Source organism: Aphidius gifuensis, linkage group LG3 (assembly GCF_014905175.1).
Source record: "Aphidius gifuensis isolate YNYX2018 linkage group LG3, ASM1490517v1, whole genome shotgun sequence".
NCBI classification, from domain to species: Eukaryota; Metazoa; Arthropoda; class Insecta; order Hymenoptera; family Braconidae; genus Aphidius; species Aphidius gifuensis.
This window is the reverse complement of record NC_057790.1, coordinates 20393628-20413947: the sequence shown is the minus strand read 5'-3', so window position 1 is coordinate 20413947 and position 20320 is coordinate 20393628. Positions and strand designations below refer to the sequence as shown.

General features: G+C 24.6%; 2 protein-coding genes across 3 annotated transcripts; one reads left to right on the top strand and one right to left on the bottom strand.

The window, feature by feature from the left end:
* Nucleotides 1–1813: 1813 nt before the first annotated feature.
* On the bottom strand, nt 1814–10815 carry LOC122852663 (glucose-6-phosphate 1-epimerase-like). Of its 2 annotated transcripts, none has more exons than XM_044152584.1 (6): nt 10695–10815; nt 9900–9951; nt 3919–3977; nt 3400–3737; nt 2826–3134; nt 1814–2745 (listed from the first exon to the last, which is right to left on the bottom strand). In XM_044152584.1, exons 1-6 carry the CDS (start codon nt 10762–10764, stop codon nt 2737–2739), a joined length of 837 nt encoding a protein of 278 aa, XP_044008519.1. In that variant the 5' UTR covers nt 10765–10815; the 3' UTR covers nt 1814–2736. The 2 variants fall into 2 exon arrangements, with proteins under 2 accessions (XP_044008519.1, XP_044008520.1); XM_044152585.1 differs by having other exon boundaries at nt 3400–3725.
* A 516-nt stretch (nt 10816–11331) lies between these two features.
* Nucleotides 11332–19682, top strand: LOC122852664 (FERM domain-containing protein 5). Its single transcript, XM_044152587.1, is given in 10 exon segments — nt 11332–12356; nt 15675–15779; nt 15933–15975; nt 16778–16954; nt 17056–17267; nt 17437–17589; nt 18101–18115; nt 18570–18662; nt 19088–19343; nt 19459–19682. Coding segments are annotated over 10 exon segments (1371 nt in total). The 5' UTR covers nt 11332–12215; the 3' UTR covers nt 19635–19682.
* Nucleotides 19683–20320: the final 638 nt, after the last annotated feature.

Below are 20320 nucleotides of genomic sequence, written 5' to 3'. Positions count from 1 at the left end.
CGTAGATAGGAGAAGGCTGTTTTATCAGGGTTGTAGAACATGAAAAGAGGTATTTTTTGAGTCAACAAGTTCAGCGCCATCTGGTGTTTTTTTCAAAAACTATACGGGTAACACACTTGAATATCATAGATAGAGGAGGGCTGTTTTATCCGGGTTGTAAAACAGGAAAAGAGGTATTTTTTGAGTTAACAAGTTCAGCGCCATCTGGTGTTTTTTCAAGAACTATAGGGGTAACACATTGAAATATCGTAGATAGGAGAGGGCTGTTTTATCAGGGTAGTAGAACATGAAAAGAGGTATTATTTGAGTTAACAAGTTCAGCGCCATCTGGTGTTTTTTTCAAGAATTATAGGAGTAACACACTTAAATATTATAGATAGAGGAGGGCTGTTCTATCCGGGTTGTAGAACAGGAAAAGAGGTATTTTTTGAGTTAACAAGTTTAGCGCCATCTATTATTTTTCTTAGGAACTATAAGGTAAAAACATTTAAATATCATAGATAGAAGAGTGCTATTTTATCAGGGTTATAGAACAGGAAAAGAGGTATTTTTTCAGTTAACAAGTTTAGCGCCATCTATTGTTTTTTTTAGAACTATAGGGTAAGAACATTTAAATATCATAGATAGTGGAGGGCTGTTTTATCCGGATTGTAGAACAGGAAAAGAGGTATTTTTTCAGTTAACAAGTTCAGCGCCATCTATTGGTTTTCCTAAGGACTATAGGGTGAGAACATTTAAATATCAAAGATAGAAGAGTGCTATTTTATCAGGGTAATAGAACAGGAAAAGAGGTATTTTTACAGTTAACAAGTTTAGCGCCATCTATTGTTTTTTTTAGAACTATAGGGTAAGAATATTTAAATATCATAGATAGAAGAGGGCTGTTTTATCAGGCTTATAGAACAGGCAAAGAGGTATTTTTTGAGTTAACAAGTTCAGTGCCATCTATCATTTTTTTTAGAAACTGCAGTGTTAGAACATTTCAAAAATATCAAATACCTCTTCGCTCATTTTATGTTCCTGATACCCAAAAATTTTTTTTTTCTATCAAATTTCAAAAAATTTGTGGAAAAAAATTTTTGAGTATCAGGAACATAGAATAAGCAAAGAGGTATTTTCAAAAATATCAAATACCTCTTTGCTCATTTTATGTTCCTGATACTCGAAAAATTTTTTTTATCGTTAAATTAAAAATTTTATAGAAAAAAAAAATTTCGAATATCAGGAACATAGAATGAGTGAGGAGGTATTTTGAAAAATATCAAATACCTCTTTGCTCATTCTATGTTCCTGATACTCTATAAAATTTTTTGAAATTTTATAGAAAAAAAATTTTTTGAGTATCAGGAACATAGAATGAGCAAAGAGGTATTCGATATTTTTTGAAATTTATTGAAAAAAAATAAAGTGTAGTATCAGGGTTATAGAACGGGCAAAGAGGTAATCAAATTTTTTTTAAAAAACTATACGGGAAAAATATTCAAAATTCAAAAAGAAAACTGAAGTGTTGTATCAGGATAATATAATAGACCAAGAGGTATTAAATTAGTTCTGAAGAATAACAAAAGTGATTGAAAAAAATTTTAATTATGAAGAATAAAACGGTTACAATATAGATACACAAGAATATATATACAATCACGCGCCGGAAGTGCGGGGATGCTCTTGTTATTCAAAATTAAACACTCGTTATTTACAAGTAATTGGTAATCAATTTGTCATTGATATTTTTTTCAAAACTGAACTATTTTTATTTTGTTTGTAGATATAATTTAAAATATGAGAAAAATTTTCTCGTATACATATTTATTTAGCTGTCTAATCGTATACAATTAATTTAAACTGGAATCATTAACTTTCTTAACAATTCTAACAATTTATTGGACGTATCAATGGATCACAAAAATGTAGTTCAAAATTTAAAAAATAAAAACATAAAAACAAATATAATTTGAGCACCAGTTGATGAATTATTGCAGTATGAGGTTTGTGGTTTTAAAAATATTTTAAACTAAAAAAAAAAAAACATTTATTAATTGAATAATTATTGCTTGTTTATCCATGATTAATAATATCAAATTTAACGTTACTTGTGAAGAATAAAATAACGAGATAGTCCTATTATCTAATACAAAAAAAAAAAACTATAATATAAAATAATTTTCAGCTTAATATTATGAACTTTTTCTTATCAACTATAAAACGTCATATAGCACCATTGCTTTGCCTGACAACAAATATAAATGAAACATTGAAAAAAGAATTTAATAATCACAATTTTTTTTGGGATCATTAAAATAATAATCCCAAAAAATACAAAAAGGAATGTATTTAAAATTAGTATTATTGCATTTATGAAAAGAAAAATAATAATTGAACAAAATATTATTCAAAATATTATCATCGAATAAGATGTAAATTATTATTCGAAATTCAAAGATTTAAAGAGCATATAGAACATGATGGTGAAATACAATTTGAATGATGATGATGATGAGATTGTTCACGAGGATGATGATGATGATGAAGATGATGATGATGATGATGTGGTGGATTTTGTGGTTGTGATGATGATTGCATAGGTGATTGCATATAAAGCCAACTTGATGGATGATTTGTTGGCCATCCAACACCAACACTTGCTCTTGGACGTGTTGGTATTGTTGTTATTGGCAACAAATGATTCATTGACGTATTGTTGCTTGTTGTTTTGCAATTTGCAAGTCCACCCTCTACTCACATGACCTACAATTTAAATAAAAATATTATTATTTGAAATTATATTAATAATAGGTAATTTAATTTAATTTAATTTGTATTATTACCTGAAGTATTTGACTAGCTTCAAAAGCTGTACCTGGTAAAAGTATAACTGGACTACTAACATGTCCAGATTCAACACAAATCATATTTGGAAATTCATCATCACCAAAATCAGGTATATCTCTTGCTTTATCCTGCCAAGGATTCCATATAACTGTATCAGGAAAATTATATTTTTGTACACGCATTTTTCTACCTGATACAACATTTGTTATAATATGTTCTGGTTGTGTATTTTGATAAATTCTATCAGTCCATTCACGTACTGTTACAACATCAAGACCTTCTTGAAATATCTGGTTATCTCTTGTCTATAAATCAAATTTATAATTAATCTAAACCAATCAATTTTATCATAAATAACTTAAGAATAATATTAATTGAAAAAGAAAAAAAAAATTCATCATTTAATGATAATCATATTTACATAGTTCAATTTAATATAATTTCTAACAGTTTAATAATAATGATATTAAGTGCAAATAAACATGTTGAAAAAAAATTAAGTATACTTTTTATGAATGAATTTGCATAGAAATAATAATTGAAAAAAAATAAAAAAATAAAAAAAGATACCTTGTCAATAAATGTGCAGCCATGAAGACCAGTTATCTGACACCTTCTGACATCTGGAACCTTGAAGTACGTGTGTAATAATAAATTAAAACTGAATGTATGTTCTTTGCTTGGATTATAAACTCCAATATTAAAATGTAATTCTTTTTCACGTAATATTAATCTATATGTTAAACGAAATGGATAATTCCACATTGAACGTGTAAATTCATTATCCATTATTGAAAATATTGCTTCAACATCACCACTTGGTAATCTTTCTGGTGATTTTTCAACATTCCAACGCATTATACGTGCAAATCCATGACCAGGTCCAAATGTCCATGCTCCAAATTGTGCTGTAACAATAAAGCAATTCAATATTCACAAGAATAATATTTCAAAAAATATATAATTTATCATAAAAAAAAACATCATCTTCTTATAAATTATTTTGATAAATTATATTATAATTAATAATAATAATAATATATTTAAGTATTTTAAAATTGCGTGTTTCAGTTTATTTCCTCTACTTACGAAAGACAAATGGAATTCCACCTCTAATGGCCTTCTTCCCGTCAAATACTGCTTGCTTACTAAAAATAAAAAAACAAAAATAATATTATATATTTATTCATATTAATAATATTTTTAAAAATTGAATAACAACGTGACTAATTTGCTCTACACAGCTCCATGATTTACGCAATAATCGATACTTAAATTTTAATTTTTTTACCATAGATTAAAATGAGATGAAAAAAAAAATGGCTTAATGAGATTTTTGCTAAACTCATCATCAAGTATTTATTATTATATTTTGACTGTTAAATAAATAATTTTTATTATCATAAAATTAATATTTAAATTATTTAAAATAACTTCTTTCGAAAAGATTTTTGTATAGTAATTTTTCTATAGATCTTTTCTGCAATCGAAATTTGTCGACGAAATGATTTTTCGAATTGGCAATCTTAGTTTCGAAATAATTATTTATTTGATTGTTTAATATTTTTATATTTAAAAGATAATTATTTATATATTGTTTAAATAATATTTATCTTTATAAAAAAATTGATTAAATTGTTTAAGGTTCATTTATACAGCAAAGAAAAAAAAAAAAAAAATTGCATTAGTATTGTCTTTCGAATGAGGTGCTTTTTTGTCCTCCAACTTTGGTCCTCTTTTTTATTTTATTTATTTATTTTATTTTTATCTTTTTCATCTCATTCTCTAGCCTCCTATATCACTATGTCACTCTTTCTCTGTTACTCACAGTCCTCAGACTTTTCACTCATTTTTTTTTCCCCATTTTTTTTTACGTAATTTTTTTCTCGTCTTTCTACGCTTTCTCTACTCTCGTTCTTTCATTCTACACAATTCGCATTCATCTTCTCTGCTCAGTCCGCTTGTCTTTTTCTGGGTTTTTTTTTTTTCAAATTTTTTTATTTATTTTTCATTTCATTATATATCTATATATACAGTATTTCTAATTTTTTTTTCTTATTTCTCTTCTCCCTCTGTTTCTGATGAGCACACACAAATTCTTTCTTTCATGTTGAGCTATATTATATATTTCAAAAATGCCATGTAATGGATGCAGAACGAATTGATGGTAACCAACTAATTTTCACTTAATTTATATTATTTTTAACCCTTCAAATTTATACATATCATCATTTAGCAATTTTCCATCAAAAACTCATTATACAAATCTATGTTTGATCAAAAATATTCATCATTATTAAACATCAAAAAAATTCTTTATAAAATACACAACATTTGAATAATCAAATTCACTAAAAAATATCTATTATCATATTATAAAATAATTTTTTATAAAACATTTTAAGATATACAGTAAAAGGATCGAAACTTGGAACTCAAGATAAAATCAAGAATCAAAGTAATCCAAGATGAATCGATTAAGCTACAATGTGTGTGTGTCTCTGTATTTGTGATCAGATCCCGCGGGATATTCTGGTGATATCATTGTAGCTTGATAAAAAAAAAAAGAAGCAAAAAATGAAGTTGTGTCGGGGGAACAAGTGGAGCTAGAAAAAGAGGATGAAATATATATATAAAGATATATATGTATCATATGTTGGGGAGCGATGTAGCGCAAAGCTGCAGGCGGTGGTGCGGTAATGGTGTATATAGTAGAGAGAACACGGCTGACGCCCAACACAAAAACGATAGCCGCTGTCTGGTGTGCTTTTTGTGGGCATCACAGTTCCCCAACGAATCTTCACGTTCTCCACCTCTTTTAAACTCTTCATCTTCTTCTTTCTTTATCATATTTTTTTGGTTCCATTTGTATCTAACTATTATTATTTTATTCCAACACATTTGTTGTATAATTTCAACTACTTTATCATCAAATTTTCAATGGGTTCTATGTTATATCTATTACAAATTTTTATGTATATCTTCGTCTTGTTTAATTTACTTTTAGCCTCTTTTATTACTTCGTCATCGTGTGGAAATCAACACCGGATCTTCGCATCATCAGTCCTGGGTATCAAGTTTTTTTTTCCATCAACCCATTACACACAAAGTAACCACGATATTTCATCTCGATAATTCCTTATACATTGCTTTCTTTTTTTTTTTTATTTCTTCGTAAAGTATTAAATTTTTTAAGTATACTATTTGGTAAAATAAATCTTTTAAATATTTTAATTTACAGTTGAATCCACCACGTAATAATAATTGTGCATGCCTTTTTTTTATAACTATTTTTTTGTTAAATGTTTGTTGCAACTTGCAAGCATGATATTATGTAAAGGGCCGTGTGTGGTTTTTGCGATTAGCCGGGTTGTTTTGTCTGCTCCAGTGGGCTGATTGAACCCATTCCCCTTATTTTATCTCAGCAACTATGTATCCGTATAAATATATAAACATGCAAAATACAAAATAGTTTGTTGTCAACTCATCAGTTTACCCTTTAATTTTTTTACCATATATATTTCATTGATCCACGTTTATTGCTGATTAAAACTCATACTGATGGTGTTATACTGTATTATTTTAAAGAGCCAATTGATCAAAAAATTTATTTATATTTTTATTATATTGCTATGATGGAATTCAAATTTATAAAAAAAAAAAAACGAGTGGGTTTTATATGTCATCACTTGAGTACAAATAGTGTGCAATAAAATAAATAAAATAAAAGTAATAATGCCATGTATGTTGAAGATATTACAAGTAATTTCTTAGGAAGGGCAAATCACCTCGTTAGTTTGTTATCGCCTTGGGCATTTGTCTCGACAATTCTTCATATAAATATAAATATAACCAACATTATTACTATCTCTCTTTTTCTCTTTTAATTTTTTATCTTTTTTTTTTTTTTTTATATTACTCATCATCGCTTTGGATCAAACTGTTATTACTATTTTCCGCTTTTAATATTTAAAATTTTTTTTTTATTAATTTATTTCATGTGTTAATTAAAGTCTAAATTATTAACAATAAATTAAATAATAATAATAGAAATTATTACATAAATTTAAAATACTTTTTAGTATTTTTTAATTACATAATAAATTTTAAAATTTTATCTATTTTAAAATAAAACATATGTTTGGTATTATATTATATATTTTCAATGATTTTTTTAAGAGGATGTTTAAATCACTATTTTCTCAGCTACTGTAAAGTAATATGAACCACGTGTAATACACATGTGAATATTATTTGTCTAGGTATAAATTAGAAATAATAATTATTATTAAATTTTTTTTAAATTTGTTAAATGCTAATAAAAAAAATAATATTATTAAATTAAATAAAATTACAGTGATTAAAATTATATATTATTTTATTGTTAGTTAATTTATCAAGAATTATTATTTTTATAAAACTTATATTGACCAGTTATATACTACATAAGCTAAAGAGCGCAAAAAATTGTATATGATTAATCGAATGTCAATTTATTCAATATGGATATTTGTATAGATATTTTGTGAATATAAAATTGTTTTTTTTTATTATTATTTTAAAGCTAGTTTTATTCGAAAATCGAAATTGCTTATAAGCTCGAGAGACTAAAGACTAATGATCTTGGTGCGCTGTTTTCTCTGTTCTTGAGAGTGCTTTTTTGCTGGCATTCTACAACATTCCCTTTCAACTGCAGGACTCTAAAAAATTTCTTATATTATTCTTTCATCTCCCTTTTGCCCTTGTCTCACTACACTTTTAAATAAAAAAAAAAACCCTATACATATATTCCATCAAGTCTTTTTATATATATTTTTCAAAGTCAGACAACGCACCTCACTTTCTTCAAGGATATCTACTGGTCCAGTACATAATACATTCCATAAAATAAAAATAAAAAAACAACATCAAAAACTCTACAAATATGTGCACGTTTAAATTATATTTTTTGTGTTTATATTTAATCAATTATCAATTCAACAATTAATTGATTTATATATCAAAAATTTAAAATATTTATATATATTTGTATTTTAAAAATTCAATTATTTAATCGTCTTTAATCATCATCAATCTCATACAAAAAAAAAACATTCATTTCGAGGCAAAAAATAAAAAAAAAACCGACAAGAAACGATTGAGAAAAGAGGAATAGGAGGAGGAGTAGTTTGAAATGTTTAATTTTGCAAGTGTTTCTTGCTCAAGTTTTGTTGAATTACTTGGCATTTATATATATATATGGATAAAGGGAGGTAGACAATTTCTAGCAGCAAATCCTGTATACGGTCCAACGAGCCCAACTTGAAGCTAAACCGAGTTCTCTGAGAAGCGACAAAAACCAGGGACGCCAGGCTGCATCATTAGTACTCTGTCTCACTTGCTCACCCTATCTACCACCCTACACTTTTTCAACCATAAGTATACTTGCTACATATATCATCACAAAAATTTATACCCTTCTCTTTATATATATATATTCTTCATCATATATATAATTTTCATCCTCATCAACCCTCAAACAATTCATCTTTAAATATTTGTTTCATTTATATTTAAGAAAGTTTCAATGACATTTAAATAACACTGTTTTTATTAAATTTATGTTGTACCTTTTTTTAAATGTTATCTTGTAATTTGAAGAAGGTGTGTTGTGATATTCAGGAAATGAAATAATTTATAGCTGAAAAGTTTTTGATAGACTCTTGTTGAAGATAAATATTTCTTTGTCTTTTATCACATTACTCCGGAATTAAACACCTCCGAATTACGTAATACAAATATATAAAAATTTGATTAAAATAATTGTATAAAAATTAATTTTGTAATTGACTAACTGATAGAAAATCTTTTTCAAATTTTATAATATAATTTAATTATTAGCTATTGTTAAATAAATTTTGATCTTTCTATTGTTACATTTTAAAATAAAATGTATATATTAACGTTAAAGTATTAATGTTGAGACAAAGGATGTGACATTATTTGTCTCTTGAGATAAAAAGAGCTTTGTGGTTGAAAAGTGGGTGGAAGCATCTTCACCGTTGATCGTCTACTAGTTTTTATATATTCTTTATTTCTCTCTGGTTTTTTTACTACTAGCTCACTCAGTCATTCTTGTACCCCTTTTTTTGTCATATTATACATAGACAAACACACACACACACATTTGAAGATAAATCGTTGGGTTGTCATGAATCTTCCCTCTATTTTCCTCAACCCTATAACCCATACCAACTCTTGTGAGGGTTAAGATGAAAAAAAAAAAAATAATACTGATCTCTATTTCGATTGCTTTTGTGCATAATACGTGTGTAATTTTAATTTTTTAATTTAAATAAATATTCTTTAATAATATATCTTAAAATATTATAAGTTTATTTTTATTTAAAATAATAATATATATTGTTTTAAATATATTCAAACTGTATTATTATAATTTATATATTTAAAATAATTTAGTATTTTTATTGTAATGGTAATAAATAGTTTTGGTATTCTGATCGAGTATTGTTTGAGTATAGAAATAAAAAATGAATGAATGAATGAATGAAAAAAAAAAAAGTAAAAATAATAGGGATGAAGGTTTTTGATTCTGGTTACGTGTATGCATGAGAATTAGGCAAAAAAATAAATGTGTGTGAAAGATAGGGTATGTATTTATACAACGTGAGTGACGGGGGTAAAATGTATAACGATGTGTGTACATAGGAAAAAAAAAATAAAAAAAAGGATCCGTTAGTGAGAACACACCAGCATTTCTTGATTTACCCGTTAGTTTTTTTTTATTTTTTTTTTTTTCCTTAGCTACCCTTATACCCTGAGCTTATTACTATACTCGTGGTAATTTTCACCAATTTTTCTTATGCTTGTCTTAAAGCACCTTTTTTTTTTTAAATACTTTTTTAGTTTTTTTTTTGTTTGCATTAGTTATATTCTTTTTCTATGCTTTGAAAAAAAAAGTATTGAAATAGTAATTTAACATTTTTAATTACGAAAATTCAAATACTCTTGTGTATATGAGGATTTAATTTAAATTTTTTTTTTATATTTTAAAAAACTTGTGTACTCACCTGACAAACAGCTGTTCTTGATTGTTCACCCTCCAGGACACAACTGTGGCGCCTAAAATAAAATAATAATTTTAATATTTAATTTTTCGAAACAATAATTATCTAAATATATATCGATGAGGTAATATTCTTTGTACAGCAAAGTTTAATTAAAAAAAAAAAAATAAATAATAAAAAAAATGAACGTCATGCGCACAAATATATGCATTGAGCAACCGCTTTTTTTCATTTGCATATTGTTTTTATACTCTGATTTTTTTTTTTTCATATACCGAATGAAATAATAATTATTGAAATTTGTCTAGCTGTCTCGTGATTTGAATGAAAAAAAAAAAACATCACACCCAATACGCAATAGAAAAAAATATTCTAAAAACTAACCGCGAGTATGTACAGTGTATAAAAAAAACCGAGGATAAAAAAAAAGAAAATGTTTTTAAGAATTCAACCCCTCGAGTCCCACGTGGCTGGATATTTACGCGCTCTTTTTTTCAACCCCATATAAAAAATATAGGTACATAGAAAATTTTTACAAATAAAATATTTAAACAAGTGAAAAAATAATATACACATGTTAATTAAAATAAAAAAAAATCTCACGATTTCAAAAAAAAAAAAAAAAGATCAAAAGGTTGTTGCGTAAATCAAAGACACTTATATGATAAAAAAAAAATTAAAATATTACACTGTAATATAAATACTTCAAATAAAACAATCAATTAAAATCACATAAATGAATATTTAAAAAAATAGTTAAAAAATTAATAATTAATAATAAAAAATTAAAAAACACACCGTGTAAATTAATCGTGCAAGTTGTATTATTTCCCCTGTCGAGTACGACAACGCTAGTAGCCGCTGCCATGTTTGAATCGCGAATGCGCTACCACTTGAAATTTACGTCTGAGTTTGAAGAAGATGCCTTGAAATGTTACGGGTATATAATAAAATATATATATATAATTCTGTACCCCCCACTTTTCATTGACCACGATGGGTGATTTTCCCTCTCCCTCAAACCGCCATAAACATACATCGACCTTTGTTCAATGCCCTCATCATGATCATCATTATCATCCCCCTCTTTCCCGCCATTACTTCATCAACCCCCACCATCAATAATAATATACTAAATTTCATTAAAAAAAAAGCGCGAAATGATAGTGCAGTGTTTTATCAAACAATGAAAATAATTTAATATGTACTGGCTATAAGTAACTTATCGGCGAATGATAATTTATCAAACACAACTGTGTTAAGCTCTGAAATTTCATCCCTTATTTTTTGAATGGTGCAGAATGGTGGTGGTGATACCAACTAGGGGTATCACACGCAATATATACACCACTATCAAAGACACACAAAAAAATATATAAATGTACATAGGGGTATATAAAAAAATAAATAATGAATGTCGATTGGATGGAGTAGTGAGACGGCGCTGAGCAAGCTGCAGTGCAGCAACGTCACAAACAGAATAAAATTCCAAATACACACAATAATTTCAATATAAAAAAAGTTTATTGGTTTATATTTATATATTATATACTGTGAAAAATATTACAAACATCAAATGAATATCAGTGAATATTGTGAACTCTGTTAAATCGCAGAGTTTTTATACACTTGTGTTATAAAAATAAAAAAATATACAAATTTACATACATAAAAAATGTCAATTGAATGTGAAAAATTACGACATTATACATAATAATAAATAAATAAATACATTTTAATTATTAGTTATTTAAAAAATTTTAAATTTAAATGTCAAATATTTTAAGGGATGAAAAGAGAAAAAAAAGAAACAAGGATTTAAAAATTTTAAAAGAAAATAAATAAATAATAAATATAATAATGGTATTATGAGAAAAAAAAAAAAAAGTAAATCTACTTATTGTGATTTAAGTATTTTCTTAATCATTTATTTAATTTGTTAAATAATTTTTGAAAATATATATATATATATTTTTTTGTCAATAATTGTCGATATTCTAGAGTTACATGTTCAGTAGTCGCATGTCTTCATTGTCAGACCGAGTAAGGGTGGTGACATATTAATATTTATCAAATAAATAAATAATAAATTATATTTGTTTTTTTATTTTTTTTTTTCTAATAAATAAATAAGTGATTGGTGAAATAATTTTTTCAAGTGAAATTTATTTGTGTTGTTTAATTATTTATTTATTTAATTATTCAGACAAAAATAATATACATAAGTGGAATAATAATTTTGTTATTGCCTCGTTAAAAATAATTTAATATTAGTATTAAATAATACAATGTTTGTGTGTGGTGATATGTTGTGAGGGTATGAGGAATGAGGACCAAGGGGATGATAATAATTTTAGATCAGAAATGTTGAAATTTGGTAGTAAAAACGATATAACGGTGGTGCATCGTGCCACTATCAGATTACTTGATGATTCAGAAATAATTCATTGTGATTTTCAGGTAAGATATTTTATTATTTAGCAATATAAATAAATTTATTAAATACATTATTTTTATGATTTAAAATGTATAATTTTTATTTGATAATAATAAATTAATGATACAGTATAAATAAATCATTTTATCGTTAGAAACATTTTTTTATATTTTATTTTTACGATGAATTACATCCCCTAAAATTCAACAACAACGTCAATATTTTATTTTATGGTGAAACTAGATAACAAGCTGCTTTTTATTTTTTTTCTTCAGTACAAATATTTAAATAATAATGTCGACAAAATATATATTAAACAAACAAAAATGAAAAATAAAAAAAAAATTATAAATATAACAAAAGTAACTCATTAAAAAGTTGAATATATATATTTTTTTTTATTTATCCAATTATCACGCACTTGTAAAGCGGAAAAATCGATTTAAAAAAAAAAGGCATTATAAAATTTTTTTTTATGAAAAATTACAACCCACAGAAAATAAAATACAATAATCAGTTTTTTAAAATAATAAAATATTAAATTAAATTAAATAATAACTAGTTTATTTATTTATTTTTTTTCGTTTATATTATAAACATTTAGTTTTGTCTGTCAGAGTTGAGAAAAATGTTTAACTACAAATTTATTTTTGGCACGATTTTGACATTTCTCATACCCTAAATATTTTTGTACATAAGGGTGGATCGAGAGTAGAAATACAACCCTCCACAATCTCAAACTTTTCTCCCTCCAAATTTTTTTTTTTTCTCTACTTTTTTTTTCATCCCCTAAAACAGCTAACAATATTTTTAGTTTATTTATTTATCTACAAAATTATATAACAACTATGATAAACAAAAAACTTGAAAAATTATATCACATGTTGTTTATTTTAGTGATAAAAAATATTGACAGTTAATTTAAAATTTTTTCAAAAATGAAATATTATAAAAATAGCATTAAAACGAAAATAAATTTTCTTTGAAATTTATTTTTAATTTATTCTATTATACCTGCTTTAATTATGTTTTTATTTATACAATAAATTTTCTTTGTATATTTTAAATTTACACAAGACAAGTTATATATTGTTCCTAAAATAAATCATTTATGGTTAAATAAAAAATTTTACTCAGTTTTATTATGGAATTTCTTTTTATGGAAATATATTAATGTTTTTATATGGAGGGTTGTGATAGCCTTCACCAAGCCCTAAATATTTCTAAAAAAAAAATTATAATAAAGTAGATGCATTTATATAAAAATAGATGAAATAAATATATCTATATTTTTCATAATAAATAACATAAAAAAAAAAATACAATAAATATATAAAACAGTGTTACGCCTTATCATTGTGGTAGCTTTTACTATTATTATTTTCTTTATAGTTTTTTGTTGTTGTACATTTCCTGGGTTTCATACTATTTCTATCTATATGTATATATTTTTTTATCCTTTGTAAATGTATGTAGTTCAATTTTAAACAAAATGGAAAAATGAAAAATAAAACTGAATATTATTATACACATATGTGGATGAAAAAAAAAAAAAAATAGATAAATGAAAAATAAAAGCTGACGATTGATTTAAATATAAATGTATAAATATTTTCGCTATATTTTTTTATTTTTCAATTTATTATCTACTACTGAAAATATTTTGGCATCAATACATATTTTTTTTCCATATTTCAAATGATCATATCGAGGGGCTATTCATTCACAACAAACGTTTCGTTTGAAAATTTAAAATATGCGGATAATTTAAAGTCATTGTTGAATTATTAAATATAATATTTAATTTAAAAAATTTTATTTGTCCAATTTATTGAATTTATAAATAAATTGATTAATTTTATTTTTTTGCAATTTAATAATTAATCAATCACAAGGACATTTGTTAAATGGGTATTCATTGACATAATAATCAACTTGATGATATGATCGTTTAGTCATAACATTGGCATTCACCTTAAAATCGATACCAATATATTTCGAAAAAGAAAATAAATAACTATTTCATAAAAGAAATAAAAGTATATAGTATATAATCTACATAAAAATCTAATTTACATTTTTTAAAAAAAAATAAAAAGAAAAGTAATAACTAGATAAAATTTCGAAGAGTATTTGCTCATTGTCTAGTGTATATCTCAAAGTGGAAGTCAATTAAGCTAGGCTAGTTTAAAACTTTAACAATAAATTATATCCAGAATTAAAAAAAAAACGTTGACAAAAGCATAATAATAATTAACTGTATATTTACTTTTAAATTTATAAACTACCTTGATTAATTTAATTCATCATAAAAGTTAAAAAGAAATTTGAAAAAAAAAAAATGAATTTCATTAAAATTTTGACTATAAATTTAATGACAATAGTGTAAAATCAAGGTCTATATTATTTTTAAAAATATTATATACATATTCATGATGATGTTGATGACTATTATTCTATAGTTGTACATTTGACATTCAAATGTGAGAACTTAAATCATGTATGTATAGATTATGTTAAATATAATTTTCTCATGAGGACATAAGTGAGCCATCTTTTCCGCTTTTTGTCGATATATATATTTATGTATAGCTAGATAAATGTTTTGTTGAATTGTTAAATATTTTCTTTAAATATATGTTGATTATTTCAAGTGTGTATAAACATAGTGAGATATATACTTATGTCTTTAAGTCACCTTGGCCTCGCATGTATATATTTTTGTTGTTCACCTGCGTGTATTGTTTAACGCTCGCATTTAAATTGATTGATTTTTTTTTTACTTGTTAAATTTACAACGTCTATATATAGATTATTAATTCAAGTGTATATTTGTATTTTATCGATAAGAAACAAAAAAAATATTAAAATTAATTGAAAAATTTTAGCAAAAGAACTTTGATAAAAAAAAAATTATGTATGCGTAAATTAAATAATTCGTCCTATGTTCGAAAATGAACTTTTTTGACTGATTTTTTTTTCAATGAGTCAATTAAAATGTTAACTTATTTGTGTGATTAATTTTAATAATTTTACTTGAAGAATAGCAACAAAAAATTAGCCATTATTGAAATATAAAATTGTCTTTTATTATGAAAATTTAATTTGTAAATGAAAGTTATATAATTAGCCCAAATAAATATACATTTGTTAAAAAGTCGAATAAAAAAAACTAAAAGTAAAGAAAATAAAACAAATAAAAATTGAAATAAAAAAAAGTTTATCAAGATATTTTATATGTTTACTTGACTTTGTATAAAGTCTTGTAGAAAAACAAGATTTTTTTACATTAGTTTATTCAACAGTTTTTGAATAATGTTTTTTAAATTTCTTTTTTTCAGCCTCAACATAAAGGACGTTACATACTTGAGTATGTATGTAAACAACTTAACATCATCGAGACAGATTACTTTGGGCTTCGTTATGTCGACCACTGCAGGCAGCGTGTAAGTCTTAATTAAAAAACCATTCGAAATTTTAATTAAAACAATACAAAAGTCACTCATTAAAATTACAAACTATTTTTCGTATCAATTCGAATCTCTCTTCAAAATTTAACTATGATCTTTTAGTTAACAATATTCCTCTTGTTTTCTTAGCACTGGTTGGACCTAGCAAAAACAGCAATTAAACAAATAAAAGGTAAATCAATGAATTTAAAATCTATTCTTATTTTTTAATTAAAAAAAAATTATTTTCTTTTATTATATACACAAATACTAATGACACTCAATTTCATTACTACATTAATATTTCAAAAATACTAAAAGAACAAAAAAATAATTTTACCGATTTTTTTTTTAGTCTATAGTCTATCTATAGTTTCTATCGATGACCTCATTTTTCACCCTTCCATTCATTGACCAACTCGATATAAATAATTATGGATTTATAAAAAAATAAAATAAAAATAACCCTATTTTATATGTTTCAGTATAATTTTGATTTTTTATTCTGATTAATATAGATTAATACAGTTTTACTTTTTTTCTATATATTTTACTTTTTTTTTTTTACAAAAATTTATAATAAAAAATTTATATTTTTTCGGTTTATGTAGTTTTTTTATTTCATTTATTTTTTATGCTTTTTTAATATTATTATTTATTTATTTATAGATACTATTTACCAAGCAATACCATTCTCAGATAATCTCCATATTAAGTTATATTTTTTCAAATTAAAAATAAAAGGGGGAATTCAATTTTATGTCTATAAAAAGTTAATGAATTTTTCTTTCGAAATTAATTTAAACGAGAAAAAAATTATTATAATTTAATTAAATTAAAAAATAAAACAAATATCAGTCAATAATATTGTTATTGATTATTTGTTTGTATTTCCTTTTTTTTTTTTATGAACACAATTTATATAAAAGAAAATTTGGAAATGTTGTTTTTATTTATTTTATATATATATATTTTTGTATTTGATTTTATTGTAGATATGGATCCAATACTATTTACCTTTCGTGTCAAATTTTATCCTCCTGATCCCTTGAGGTTGAGAGAAGAAATAACACGATATCAGATTTATCAACAGTTAAAAAGAGATCTATTACATGGTAGACTTTATTGTAGTCCAGGTGAAGCAGCATTACTAGCAGCTTGTATACTTCACAGTAAGAAAAATAAATATGTATATTTATTTGAATATAAATAAAATGATATTTAGATATAAAATAAAATTTTTTTTTTGTTGAAATTTAAATGATAAAATTAGATGAATTAGGAGAGTATGATCCAGAGATACATATGGGTAATTATATATCAGAGCTAAAGATACTATTAAAACAGACTGATACAATTGAAGAAAAAGCCATGGAACTTCATCAAACACAGCTCAAAGGTTTCACTGCTGAACAAGCTGAAATACATTTTCTTCGTATTGCTGCACAACTTGATACTTATGCGGTTGATCCTCATCCTGTCAAGGTTTTTTTTCTTTTTATTTTACATCATATGTAAACCTGGTTGCACCAACAACAAGTTGAATCAATTTATAAATGAAATATTTAAATTCCATAAATAAATACCTGAGCTTGGTTCAACCTGGTTGAATTTAATTCATTATAATTATTTTGCTTTTTATTTTACTTGTCAGGATCACAAAGGAACACAATTATATCTAGGAATAAATCATCATGGAATATTAACATTTCAAGGATCAAAAAAAACAAATCATTTTCGTTGGTCTGAAGTACAAAAAATTAATTACGAAGGAAAAATGTTTATTGTACATTTAACTATAACTGAGGTAAAATATAAACAATTAAAAAAAAAAAATATTATTATATTTTTAATCTATATATTTACATAATTATGATAAAGCCTTTTAAATTTTTTTAAACTAGAGCAAAACTAAAATAAATAAGTAAATAAATAAAACAACAATAAAAAAAAAAACAAGCTATGTATTTTTTATATACACACTAAATAGAGGGAAAAAAAAAATTACATTAACAAATGACCTTGACAGCAATCCCAAGGGGTTGTGTGGCTTTTCATTAACCAAGCCTTACATTCGTTTTATAATGTGAACATTGAGGAAGAAAAAAAAAAAAATGATTATAAAATGAGTAAAAAAAAAAAAAATAATAATAATAAAGTAGAGTTGTCCAATACCCCTGATACGATTACACAGCAACTTGTCCCCCACCAAATGGAATAATCCAGTTACCTAGTTGCTTCTTACTTTATAAAATTTTTTTTTTTTTTTTACTTACTTTTTTTTATTCTGCTGCACTTGGAATTGCACATTCACTCAGGACTTGAGGACGAAGGTGAGTACGTGAATTTAAAAAATTGTTCTATCTATTTTATTTATTTATCTATTTTTTTTATTTTTTTCATTTTAATTGTGAAGATCACAGTCCATATCTCGTTGCTCTACTGAGCACATCGAGATACTTGAGTTGTACTCAATCAACAAAAGTATATACAGAATAGTGTAAATTTAATTTTTCTATTAATTGTTATTATTATCTTTGAGAAAATGTATTTAAAATTTTTTTTTTTTTCATCTATTTTGATAATATTTCCTTGAGTTATATGATAAAAAATAACGAGTCGTAATTCTTACGTAGTCTTATGCTAAGCTAGAATTATCTGTAGGAAATAAATGAAAATATAATTTAAAAAAATTATTAGATGTAGAATTTAATAGAAAAATTATAATATTAGTGATAAACAAGTTGTTTTTTTTTTTTTGTTTTATTTTTAATAATACGTTTACAGAAAAAACATACTGTTGGATTTAAGTGTCCTACTGGTTCAAATCGTCGGCATGTATGGAGATGTGCTATTGAACAAATGCTTTTTTTCACGTAAGTAAATATCCCAAATGTCATATCCCTGTTAATAATTAATTTATATAAATAATAGAAATTTTTTATAAAATATAGTTTATAATTAAACAACTTATTTGTATATTATTAAATATTTTAAATTAATTTATTCATTTAAAAATATAAAATTTTAAATTAAAAAAATTTTTTTAAGTAGTTTTAGTTTTAAAAGTTTTTAGTACTTGTTAAATTTAATTTTTAAATCAATTACAATATTTCAGACTTAAAGAGTAAAAAAGAAATGATAAAAATTGAGGAAATAAAATGTCTATAATTTTTTATAAATAAAGAAATTTATTAAATAAAAAATGTATAATTATTTTTTTTATTTTTTATATAAGGAAATTTCATTTACTACTTGTCGGTGTGTGTGTTTTTTTAACTGTAAATATATTATATATTTTTTAGTTTGCCAAAGCCGCTGATGCACCAGTAGTGAGTGGTGGTTCAATATTTTCATGGGGAACAACATTTAAATATACAGGCAGAACAGAAAGAGAAGTGTTGGAAGAAAATGCAGCATCTTTAAGTTCAGGTGAGGGATCATCATTACGTAGTAAAAGTGATACACCAGTTCAACGGTGTCAAACAAGTGGATTACGTAGAAAAGCAAGCAGTGTACCAGCAACACCAAGTACACCAAGTCAAGATCTCATTGAAATTAGTAAGCTAAATTAATAATTGATAATTAAAATTTATATAATTAATATTATTTTAATATTCAATTTGATATTTATTTATTTTTTTAATTGATTTTGCATTATTGTAAATTTAAACAGGATATTCAAGTTTACCAAGAAGTTGTCACAGTGCTGGTTTAGACGGTGCTGGTATGTCTGAATCAGGAACAAGTGCTCCAACATCAGGACAATCTTATTGTCCTGATAACACACTACCATCATTGGAAACTGTATCAGAGGACCAAGAAATATATGCCAAAAGAAATAATGGTTAGTTATTATTTTTAGGACAACTTTTTATACAAACAAACAAACAAACATACAAATACAACACTTCAAACGTATTTTTTTTTTTTTTGAATTGTTTTACTGTAGTTGAGTGCACTCACTTCCGCCAAAAAAAAAAATACAATCCTACCGCCTATCTCCTTGTCCTCTTTGTTACCTTTTAATCATATTATTATTATTCTGCCTCTTCTTTATTTTTTTTATCTTTCATTTATAAATTCAACTTTGTATCTTCTTTTAATTTTTTTTTATATCTCTACATTTTTTTTTTTAAGTGGAAAATATACCTCTTTCATTTTATAATTCCCTGGAATTTCAAAATTTCGACTATGTATTTTTTTTTAAAAAAGACAAGTTTGTATCAGGAACATAGGATAGGCAAAGAGGTATTTTTTTAGTGGAAAATATACCTCTTTTAATTTATAAATCCCTGGAATTTCAAAATTTCGACTATGTATTTTTTTTAAAAAAAGACAAGTTTGTATTAGGAACATAGTATAGACAAGGAGGTATTTTTTTAGAGGAAAATATACCTCTTTTAATCTGTAATTCCCTGGAATTTTGAAATTTTGACTATGTATTTTTTTTAAAAAAAGACAAGTTTGTATTAGGAACATAGGGTAGGCAAAGAGGCATATTTTTTAGTGGAAAATACACCTCTTTTATTTTATAA

Bases quoted from the DNA above. Each gene is read 5' to 3' on its own strand.
- LOC122852663 (XM_044152584.1), bottom strand. From the start codon at position 10,764: ATGGCAGCGGCTACTAGCGTTGTCGTACTCGACAGGGGAAATAATACA. The intron at 9,952-10,694 runs GTGTGTTTTTTA...ATTTTATTTTAG, and splicing joins TTGCACGATTAATTTACACG to GCGCCACAGTTGTGTCCTGG. The intron at 3,978-9,899 runs GTGAGTACACAA...TTTTATTTTTAG, and splicing joins CAAGAACAGCTGTTTGTCAG to TAAGCAAGCAGTATTTGACG.